This window comes from Echinops telfairi, unplaced genomic scaffold (genome assembly GCF_000313985.2).
Source record: "Echinops telfairi isolate 266 unplaced genomic scaffold, ASM31398v2 ScPeMD7_60;HRSCAF=208, whole genome shotgun sequence".
In the NCBI taxonomy this organism is placed as follows: Eukaryota; Metazoa; Chordata; class Mammalia; order Afrosoricida; family Tenrecidae; genus Echinops; species Echinops telfairi.
The window spans coordinates 31693995-31706063 of NW_022103958.1; the positions used below are offsets into that span (position 1 = coordinate 31693995).

Sequence of the window (12069 nt, forward strand, 5' to 3'; positions counted from 1 at the left end):
TTTGCTTCTGCTCTTCCATAATTCCCCAGTCTCTGCTGACAACATGGTCAAAGTAGGTAAGACAGTCTTGCCACCCCTGCCTCTAAGGGCACACTCTGGACAGATTTGTTTGTTCATTTGGCAGTCCACGCCGCCAGCACTGTCATTCAAATGCATTGTCTTCTTCAGCCAATGTCCTACTTTCACCTGCATCTGAGGTGACTGGAAATACCCTCACTTGGGTCAGGTGCACCTTTGTTCTCAAACATCCTTGCTTTTCAATACTCTAGAGAGGTCAGGCACAGCAGATTTACCTAATGCAATGTGTCATTTGTTTGGGGGGGCGGGGGGGAATTAACAGGCGTGAAAACACATGTCTGTTCTTGAAGGATTTCAAGGTAAAGTGAGAAATGTAGCAACAGCAGAAAGAAGCACAGAAAAGGAGTCAAGAGGATTTTTTTTTTCTAGGTAGGAGAATAGCCTATTTGTATGTTAACTGAGAGCTGGAGCGAGGGAACCATGGATGTGATAGGAAGATGAGTGGAAAATGCAGTGACTTCTCTGAGTACCTAGGGAAGTGGGATGGGGGCCCAGGGAGAGGCTGACCTTGGCCTGAAGCACTGGTTTATCCAGGCTGAGACTGGAAGGCAGTGTGTGGACAGAGGTTGGCTGGGGAGTGGTGTGTTGTTCTTAAGTACCATCGAGTTTGTTCTGACCCATAGCAACCTTATGCGCAAGAGAACCAAACGCTGCCCGGTCCTGCACCGTCCTCACCACTGTTCTCATGGCGGAGCCCTTTGTTGCAGCCACGGGGCCAGTCCATCTCCTCGAGAGCCTTCCTCTTCTTTGCTGCCCCTCCGCTTTACTTAACATGATGTCCTCCTCCAGGGACTGGTCTCTCCTAACCACTGGTCCAAAGTATTTAAGAGGAAGTCTTGCCATCCTTGTCTTTAGGGAGCACTCTGGCTATCGTTCTTCTAAGACAGATTAGTTTGTCCTTTAAGCATCCATATTCTCCAGCACAATCAGTTTGTTGTACTGTGGTGGCTTCCGTGATGCTGGAAGCTATGTCACTGGTATTTCAAGTGCCAGCAGGATCCCCCAAAGTGAGCCCATTTCCAGGGGTTCCAGGCAAAGAACGACTATGAAGACCTAGCCCCCACTCTGGAGTAAGTAGCCATTGAAGACCTCCTCATGCACAGCTTCACCACATCGTCAGATACCGAAGGCCGAATGAAAGGAAGCCTCAGGTTGGAGGGCACTGGGAACATGACTGAGGTGGAGCTGATTTCTCAGAGTGGAGTCGGCCACAGGGAGTCAGCTAAAGCCTGGGGAGTGAAGCCTTCCGGACCTTCATTTGCTGATGGGGCAGGACTCAAGGTAAGGAAGAAACAGCTGCTAAAATCTGCTAATGATTGGAAATTGGAATGTGCAAAATATGAATCTAGGAAAATTGGAAGTGGTCAAAAATGAAATGGAACTTATAAAGATTGACATCCTAGGCATTCGTGAGCTGAAATGGGTGTGATGAGAGCCTGTGAACTGTTTTTTTCCCCCCTGCATGAATCTTTTTTCTTTAGCTGAGAGAAACCATGGGGAGAAGGCACTGGAGATGGAGAAAAAGGCAACCGCAGAGACTGGCAGACTGACCAGTGTGCCTTTACTCATGCCCGCCCTAGAGAGGTCCATAGCCTACAGTCCTTGACGGGAGCAGAGCACCAGGTCTTTTCTCCCATGGACCTGCTCGTGGGTTTTAGACACTTGCCTTTCATTTAGCAGCTGAGTGCTTTAACCACTGTGGCACCTTGACCAGGAAAATGAGAAGGGACTCTGGACACTATAAACCACTTGAGAGCCCTGTTGTTAGCTGCCCAGTTGGCCACCCCATGGTGGGGTTGCTTCACAGAACTGTTCCAAGGGGTTTGTTTATGCTGTGACTTGGGTGAAACCAGAGGGTTTTCTTGGCTGTAATCTTTTCATGGGAGCAGTTTGCCAGGCCTGTCTTCAGCAGAGCCATTGAGTGGTGAGCTACCAACCACTGGGTTAGCAGCCAATTGCTTAGAACTTGCACCACCCACGTTCTTTGACTCCAGATTCCCCAAACCTGATCCTTCAGAGTGCCCCCCGAGGGCAGAGATGTGCTCCCGAGGGATTACAGCGCAGTGATCTTTACAGAAGCACACAGCTTCATCTTTCTCCCTCAGAGGAACTGGTGGCCTCACACTGCTGACGCGCTAGAACATCAGGCTCACTTGAGATTAAAACTCCAAACTCTTGCCATCAGGGCTCCTTCACTTAGGATGAGGGGTCATGAATTTAACATCAAGGCAGCCAGCAAGGTTCAGTTTTTCCCTCCAGCCACACTGGACTTAGATTTAACCTGGATTATGAGGTAGTTGAGAAAATAGAAGAGAAGCAAGGAAGTTGATTCATGAAAGGACTTTTTTAGGGTGATGGACCATGGCTTTCAACTGGGTACGAAGAGAAGGTCAAACACGAAGAGGCGATGGTGGTGAAAATGTGGTCAGACTCAATGGATTTTGGCCTTGGTGGATTGAAGGATTGCTGGAATTGGGATACTAAAGAGGGAGGTGAAAGATGGGTGGTTAGAATGATACTCAAAATTGCTATTACATAGGAGATGGAACTATGGGTAAATACTGTGAGTGGTGCAAGTAGCCTGTAATTAGCTGCTAATTTGGAAGGTGGGTGGTTGAGCCTGCCCAGTAACACTAGCGTGATACTTCCATATAGATTACATCAAGAAAGCCCTATGGAGCAGTTCAATGCTGTAACACATGATGGTATCAACTCAAAAGCAACAGCTTTAGTTTTTTGAATTTTGGGTTGAGGGGAGTTATAAAACCAGGAGTCACTGGGTGGTACACATGGTTAAGCATTAGACTACAAACTGAAACGTCGGCAGTTCAAACCGGAGGCACCTCAGAAGGCAAGCCAATGGCAACTAACAGGAGTGTGACTGTGGGGAGTGAGTGTTAAGATCGCTGGATTAAAGGTTAAGGGGTCACACTTTCTAAGAAATGCACTGAGCCAGAAGGTGGGATGCAGAATGAACTGGGAGACCAGGGTTGCTTATGGTGGAGAACAAGGAAAGACGTTATGAAATCTAGCTGTGAAGGTGCCAAGTTAAATAAATGGTCTCAAGGCTGTGAACACTGGTAGAGGAGGGTAGGATTTTGCCAAGTGTGTAGTTCTTAGGCTTCCATGTGGACTGAACTCATGAAGGGGCCTGGTGGGCACATTTCTACTATTGTCACTTTACAAGTAGGACTGGATTTACTCAGTTTTATTTTAAGACCTTTCCACTCTGCAACATTATTGAAAGGATAGGTGCTAGAGGAAGGTCACTGCAAATCCAATCCTTTGAACACATTGTTGTATCGTATGGTACCCTTGCAATAGGAGCCTGCTCTGGTGAATTGTCTGTGTTGGGCTGCTACTGCAAGGGCAGCACTCTGAAACCACTAGCCACTCTGTGGGAGAAACACGAGGCTTTCTATTTGCATAAAGAGTCTCGGAAACCCACAAGGGCAATTCTACCCTCTTATTGGGTCACTATGAACTGGAATCAACTAGATGGTGGTTAGCATGGCGTTGTGAAGCCTCTCAATGTTTTATGAAGGTATATGTAGATATTTTTCTTGTAAGTGATTATACTTCAAGTTGCTTGTTTTTAAACCTAACAATTTTATCATGAGCTTTTCCACATTTTTCAGGGCCTCGTATTCTTGAGTGCATAATACTCCATGAAGTGACTGACATAATTTACTTATCTCTGTTACTGATTACAGGATGTTTATTAAGCAGTTAGAACTCAATAAGGTATTTGTATACATTTTTAAGCTATACTACTAGATGATCTTAAGGTGATAAACATTGCCCCGTTTGCAGTTTTTCTCGTAAATTTAGTTTTTCCTAACAAATTGGTCTATCCCCAAAGCACGAGATAACAAGTATAGATGACATTTCTGCAACATTTTCAGGTTCTGCAAATGAGTTAGGATGTAGCTGGAACTCCACAACAGTGCTGTATGGTTAACATGTAAAGGGACTTACCACCCCCCCCCAAAAAAAAAAACCCAGAATTGTGCCAAGCAGAGCTTTTGTATTATGGATTTTCCCCACTAGGCAAGCATTGACACCTCACTCTGAGTTAGTGCACCCAGTGAGGTCGCCTGGGAAGGTACTCTCTGGTCACAGTGAAATTTTTCATAAAAGCAGTTTTGGTCAAATGCTGTTTTTTTTGTGTGAGATGGCTGATTTAAGAGAACAGTACACAGCTGTGAAATTGTTTCCTGCTCAGGAAAAATGCTGCAGAAACTGTTGTGATGTTGAACACGGTGCTATGGGAAAAACTCAAGTGTACATATAAGTGGTGTTCTCGTTTCAAAAAGGAGCAATGTCGAGTGAAGACAAACATTGTTCTGGATGTCCGTCAGCGTCCCAATGGACAAAACTGTTGAGTTGTAACGCATTTGGAGTTTGCTTCAACAGGTCAGACTGTTAATCAAGCATTCTAGTTAGAGTTTCTGGAAAGATTACATCTAACAGTGTGAGACAAAAAGGCCCGAAGTGTGGCAAAATGAGGGACTGGCTTTGCCACCATTACAGTGTATCTGCTCACGCAGCCATCTTAGTACACCAGTTTGGCGCAAAAAACAGCATGCCTCTCTTGCCCCACGCACTATACTCACCTGACCTTGCTCTGTGCTACTACTTTGTTTCCGCGAATGAAGAGGGACATGAAAGGACAGTGATTTGATGAAGTAGAAGAGGTGAAGAAAAAAACGAGGGAGTTGCTGTCAGCCATCCAAATAGACATTTTGAAAACGGTTTCCACGTATGGCATCGCAGATCTAACAAATGCATAAAGTGTAATAGAGAGTACTTTGAAGGGCATAAAGTTGTTTTGTAAAAAAATTTAAACAGCTTTGGGGGGGGGGGCAGGGATTGTTTTTTTGGGGGGGTACCCTCTTATATTGCGGGGCTATTCTGCAAGACAGAAAACCCTGAGTGTTGAAGTACTGTGGGTATATGACAGCCTAGTAGCTCAAACCAGAATTTCAGACATGGACAGACTCACTCATCACCCTGAATATTCCCGTTGAACACTTTTAACAGGACTGTATTACCCTTCTTCCTGCCCTGCGCACATGACTGCTCCGAGTAGTAATGGCTATGATCTGAAATCAGGACAGCCACGGAATGCATTTTAGATATTGTTTCAAGAAGTGCGAGGTAAAACGCTGGGCACAGGTGGGCCACAGTGGTCCCTCTACACTCCAAAGTAAGCAAGCTCAACCGCCACGGGGTGGTTCTCAGTCACAGGACTCCGCAGGACAGGGCGGAACTGCTCCTGTGGGTTTCTGAGACTACCTCTTGATGGAATGATGATGAGTAGGGCAGCAATTCTGTGGGACTAGGGTTTCACCGATGCCCCGGCAGAGACTATTTGAAAATGCAAACTGTGCTCTACAGTCCCTGTGGCTGCTTATTTGACGACTCTTTGCAACATAGCAGACCCAGAGTACTGTTCTTTCGAAACACTTCTTTTCAAAGGGCTCGCTTTAGAAAGGACAGTTCCTCTATAGACAGATGACGAGCATAGTTGGATGAAACTCACACATGACCACATAATGTTAGTTCCCAAAAAGCAAGGAGAGAAATGTATTTTCTTAATGGAAATAAAATAAAATCCTTGAGCTAGAATAAATTGCTACCCATAAACTCCCATCTGCCACAGCATGAAAAGGACAATGTATTTATCATTGTCATGGGCTATGAAGTACTTATTTTTCACTGCAATTTAATAGCAGAAATTCCAGTTGGAGAGCTAACAATTGGACTCTCCTGCGCTCATAAAGTGTTTAGGTACAAAAATAGGAATGTTCCAGCCTGGAAAGGCAAACTGAAAAGAATAAAGTTCCAACAGCTATGGCTGGGCTAATGATAACGATTAGAAGAAAAATCAAAAGGACTAGGGCAGCAATTCTGTGGGAGAAAATCCATAAAAAAATCAAAGATGAGGGGGGTAGGGAGATTTTGATATTTTAAAAATGTACACTTTTAAAATATATCAAATAGTTGTGTACTGAGAAGAAAAGAAAAATCAAAACTACAAACAGTGGTTTTTGGCCACTTAAACGAAAGTGAACTGCCATTGAGTTGATGCCAACTCAGCAACCCTACAAGGTAAACCTGTCACTGAGTTCCCAAGACTGAGACTCTACAGAGGACAATGCCCCATCTTTTGCCCATGCAGTGTGGTGGTCTCAAACTGCTGACCTTGCAGTTAGCAGCCCACCTCGAGCTAGCTAACTATTATACTTAATCTTCGCATGGGCCTCCTTACTTATATTATCACCCCAATTTACTAAAATCTGTACAGTAAACCCAAGAAAAAATCAGAATTGCTTTGAGTTGTAACATTAGCACTACACATTTCCAGTAATGGTGTGGGTTCAAACCCACAGTGAAAGCACACTGGAGGCCGAGCCCATTGAAAAGAAATGACACTTGGAAAGGTAGACACACAAATACTAATCTCCATGGCCCGGGGTCAGAACTAGATGGTGCCCCGCTTCCACCACCAACTGCTCTGAAAGGGATCACAGTAGAAGATCCTCAGTAGAGAGAGAAAATAATATGGAAGAAAATTCAAAATTACAATCAATCAGGCTTATTGATTAGGTAGACTGGGGGAAACCCACCCCCAGAGCATGGTCCTTAGTCACCCTCTTTCGGCTCTGAAACGGATTTCAGCCTGTGGCTCCATTTTCAGCCAAAAAAAGAAGAGACAGGTCCATCAGGGGAACGGTAACACTAGTGAGGTGTGCTCACCGGAGAACAGCTCATCTGAGACCAAGAGGGCAGCATCTGCCCAGGACAACATTCAGGGTTAGGAAGGAATGAGGAACGGAAACAGAAAACACAAGAAGTGAACTACACGACGGCCCATCGAGGGGCGTGCAATCAGCCAGGCACCAATCTGTGTATTTAACTGTTGAACATAAAGCTGATATGCAAAAAAATATATATTTTTAATATTATCATTTGGAAGGATTGTTTCTCCTATTGTTAGTCTAGTCCTCTGAAGACAAAAGACAGTTTATCTTTATAAGCAGATTATGCCATTTTAAATTAATGTACTTTTAATCACCTATTTATGTAGCTTCATAATTATGTCATGATAAGGTCGACAACCGTCAAATGAATTAGGTTAAGCTCTTGCTCAGCCGGTGAACTTGCGGATGAAAGAATCAAACGCTGTCTGACCCTGCGCTGTCTTCAGTCTGGGGTATGATCTCGTCCACGGGCCGTTTTCCACAGTAGGGGGATTTCCTGCATTTTCACCAATCCCTTTAGATCACGTGCGCAGCAGGATGCCCTTCTCAATCAGCTTCTTTTCTCATGAACGCAAGGTAAGAGAGCAAAGGCTCATTCTGGTTGAGTTCCTTCTACGAGCACCTTGGCCGTTCTTCGGGAAGCTCGCGGGGCAGGCAATATCCTTGGCAACACCACAGTTCAGTACATCGATCCTTCCGCCTTCCTCTGTCAAGGTCCAACCTTCGGAAGCGTGCACATGGATGCCAGGGATTCTTTGAAAGGGGTTTTCATGGGGCGATAATGAGGAGACTGGCACCTGACATTTATTGCTTTCTGTGTGGCGGGCACTCAGTGTTTAGACGTGGACTAACTCAGACGGTGATATAAACATTAAGGTCTGTGACTAAGTCAACAGAGCAAGCGAAAATGCGGAGGCCAGCCTTTTAACTTAGGCACTGAAGCCAGAACGCAGACTGCTCCACACTAGGCCACACATGCGTGTGTACGTCTCATGCAGATGAAGAACTAGTTGCTGAATTTAAGAGCCATGTGCCCAGCTCTCTTTAAAATCCTTGTTTTCTTCAAAATGATTCCTTTGTAGGATTTACTCTAAATGCTTCCGAGTGATGTTACAAAAGATTTTAATAAGTTGAAACATCATGTTAAAAGGCTAACCGTTGTTTTATACGTTTTATTAAACGCTTTCCATTCTGCATTTCAGTAATTGTAAATGGCAAAATCGTATAGAGCGATATAATAAGTATATTTAACCTCTGCACATAAATCTAGTTTGAAAAAAGTCCTAGTAAATAAGTAGAACATATATATATATATATATCTTTAAAAACTTTTATGAAACCGAAGATACACATATTGAAATTAGATTTCCTGGTCAGTACTAAAAAATTATATGGCCAAAGAGTATTTACAAAGAGAAGCAGCTTCAAAATGAGAAAGACAGGTAATGCCAATGGGATACTCTACTCTCTAAGCTATTTTCCCAGCAGAAAGGTCCGTGCACGAAGGCTGATGCTGCCTTCTCTGTGTTATTTGCTCTTTGATCACAAACACCCTAATATTCTTGCAAATCATACCATTAAAAACTGTTCCTTCTCCATCTGCAATAAAATGTGTTTAACACCTTGTGCATGGCTACTGGTTTAATAAAACATAATCCAAATAGCTAATTAACACCATTGTTTAAAATTACACTAGGAAATGTAATTTTCCTACTTCATATTATAATAAGAGACTTACTAAAAATAACAAAAGATTATCTCTGTTCCAAACTTGGGTCAATTTAAATGATTTCCACTATAGCTAACCTGAATGTCTGAATTACTTCCAAGAGCAAGTTTACCCAAGGAGGTGGCCACGGATCATCTGGTAGCCTTTCTCGGCTAAGTAAGGCCAGGCTCCTCCTGTGCCTCCCTCTGATTCAGGAGACTCCTCAGGAGAAGCTCCCACCATCTGTGTGCTCACAGAGGGCTCCTAGATCCCTCTCTGGCCAGCCTCTTCCCCACCCCCCACATTGAAAGCTATACATTAGTTGTGCTTTTGTGATTTTTTTCACTGGAGACCGTAAGTCTGTGTTGAATTTTTCAATGTGAGGGTCACAATGAGAGAACGTGGATCTTTCTTATTCTTGTGAACTGTGATCTTTCCTTTCAAGGTCTCACCTAGGTGGGAAAAAAAAGGTAAAAAATATGTTTTAAGAACTGCAGGCATACAGTTTAGCAGATACATAAAAATACACCTAATACTTCCCTTTACTCTCACTTGACAGGGGGGTTCATATGTCCCCCCCCTTTAAATTGGGGTACAAACACACACCCCCAAACATCCACCACACAACAACCATGTCTACGTTGAGAATTCAATGATCGTGACCGCACTGTTCATGGCACGCACCCTTCTCACGCTCCTCATGCCCATTCCCACCAGCACTGACAAGAACCCCACAGCTCCTCAAACAAGAACTCCTAGCCCTGGTCAGAAGACCAACCAGACCGAAAACGCAACCCAGTCCACGGCCATCAAGTCGCTTCTGACTCACGGCCACCATCAAACATGATTAATCTTCTTTCTACAGACCGACCTGTTTCACATAAAAGAAAATTACACAAGATTTGCCCTTTGCTGCTGACTCAGGTACCTCAGCACATTTTCTAGGTACTTCCACACTGTGGCTGTGCACCAGGGCCTCACTTCTTTTTACAACTGCTTAACTTTCGTTCCATCGCGTGCATGCACCAAATCATTTACCTATGCATCTGCTAACAGACAATTGCATTGTTTCCACCTCCTGGCTATTTTGAGAAGAGCTCCGGTGACTGAACACTAGGGTCCTGATGGCTGCTTGGGATCCTGCCCTCACTTCCTATCTAGGGGCTGGATCTAGGATTGGGATTGCACTCCGTCACACAGGGAGCTTCAAAAAGTTCATGGAAAAGTGAAATTCAAATATACGTCTTTCAATTGTTTCGATTAGAAGATAATTCCAATTTTCCATGAATGTCTTGGAAGGCCTCTTGTATAGTGTATATCTATTACACAACTAACCCAAAGGCTGGTGTTTTGAAGCCCCTAGCAGCTAGCTCCATGTTAGACAACACCTGGCCATCTGCTTCCCCATGGGTTACAGACGGGGAAAGCCTCTGGGCCAGCTTTACTCGGTTATATTTAGGGTGCTAGGAGTCAGAACTGAGTCAATGACATACAACAAAACACGTCTACTGCTATATAAGTACAAGGCTGTTTAAACTACTGTAGCTCTATAGTATGTTTGACATCAGGAAGGGAGTCCTCTTTCTTCATTCTTTTTCAAGACAGCTTTAGCCTTTCCCTGTCCCTTTAAGGACCGACTTGCCCATTCCTGCAGCGAATACTGTCGACATTGTGATGACTATTGCATTGATAAAGATGTGGCTCTGGGTGGTAGTGGCATCTTAACTACTGAAGCCTTCCAAATCATGAACTGAGTCCTCCCAGGAATTTTGGGTGTCTTGGTCTTAGTAATGCTTTATTAATGTTGCTTCCAAGTTTTTATCACAGTCCTAGTGAAATTTATTAAGCACTCTTTGCAGTTAGATGCTGTAACATTTCCATTAATTTCCTCTTCTGATTGTTCATTGCTGGTGTATAGAAACCCAACTGATGTTTGAGTGCTGACCTGTACCCAGACATCTTGCTGAATTCACTTATTAGCTTTTGTAGGATATTTGGGATTTTCTATATATAAGACCATGTCATCTGCAAAAGACATGATCCTACAAGAACGTTCTTTCCTTTCCAATCTGGATACCTTTTATTATTTTTCTAGCCTAATTGTTGTGGCTAGGACTTCCAGAATGATGCTGACAGCAGTGGCGAGAGCAGGCATTCTTGCCTTAGTCTTGATCTCAATGAAAAACTCCCAGGCTTCTCCACGAGTATGCTGTTAGCTGTGGGTTTTCATAAATGCTTTTTGGAGGGATCTTCTTTCTATTCCTGTCTTGTTGAATACTTTTATCATAAAAGGTTATTATATTTTTCCAAATAATTTTTGGGAACTAATTGAAATGATCATGTCACTCTTTCCCTTCACTATTAATGTAGTACATTATTACATTGAGAAGCCCTGGTGGCACAGTAGTTACCCATTAGGCTGCAATTCACAAGCTTAGTGGTTCAATACCACCAGCTGCTCTGAGGGAGAAGACAGGGCTTTCTACTCCCGTAAACAGTTAGTCTCAGAAGCTCACAGGGGAAGGTCTACCCAGCCCTATAGGCTTTTTATGAGTTGGCAATGACTCCACGCAGTGAATCAGAAGCAGCAGCTTTAAAGAACTCCTGAAGAAGCCCTGGTAATACTGTGAGTTACTGCACTGCTGACCACATGGTTGGTGGTTCAAACCCACTAGCTGTTCTCAGGAATAAAGATGAGGCTGCCAGGTCCTGTAAAGATGTACAGTCTTGGAAACCCTAGTATGGCTGTTATGAGTCATGGTCAATTTGATGACAGCTGGTTTGAGCTCAGTGTTTGGTAACAAGGGAAAAAACCCAAACCAGAAAACAAGTTATGGTTCATGCCCTGGCCAAGAGTGAATGAGGATCTTACAAGAGCTGTAAAAGTCCCCAATAAAATGATCTTTTAATAGTTGTACGAGCCCCCAATAAAATGATTATAAAAAATGCTCTTTCAATGGAAAAAGAATGAATGGAGAGCAATAACTACATCTAAGGACTACAAAGAGGATGTGTCTACTGTGTCCTGGAAGTGAGGAATGGGAATGGATGGACTGCACTCAAAGCCAAGGTTAACCAGGGCCAAGGAGGGGCCATGTAAAGTGAGGGAAAATACCTATGCCTGAAGGCATAGGCGTTCAGGGCATGGCACTTTAAGGAACTAAATTGTTCTTTTAACATTTTATTGGGGGCTCATACAACTCTTATTGCTATCCATGCATCCACCCATTGTGTCAAGCACATTAGGTTGCCATCATCATTCTCAAAACATTTGCTTTCTGCTTGAGCCCTTGGTATCAGCTCATTTTCCCCCTCCCTCCCCGTTGCCCCCTCCCTCACGAACCATTGATAATTTATAAATTATTATTATGTTGTCATATCTTACACTGTCCAATGTCTCCCTTCACCCACTTTTCTGTTGTCCGTCCCCCAGGGAGGAAGTTATATATAGATCCCTGTAATAGGTTCCCCCTTTCTACCCCACCCTCCCTCCAAAAGGAACTAAATTTATAGCCA

At 43.7% G+C, this 12069-nt stretch overlaps 1 protein-coding gene across 1 annotated transcript in view; it reads right to left on the minus strand.

The window, feature by feature from the left end:
• Window positions 1–7128: 7128 nt before the first annotated feature.
• Window positions 7129–12069, minus strand: part of PRMT3 (protein arginine methyltransferase 3) — a 112943-nt gene continuing 108002 nt past the window's right edge. Inside the window, exon 15 of the mRNA XM_004711599.2 lies at window positions 7129–9005. Within this exon, the coding sequence (XP_004711656.1) occupies window positions 8896–9005 (110 nt within the window). The 3' untranslated portion in view covers window positions 7129–8895. The remainder of the gene's footprint in view (window positions 9006–12069) is intronic.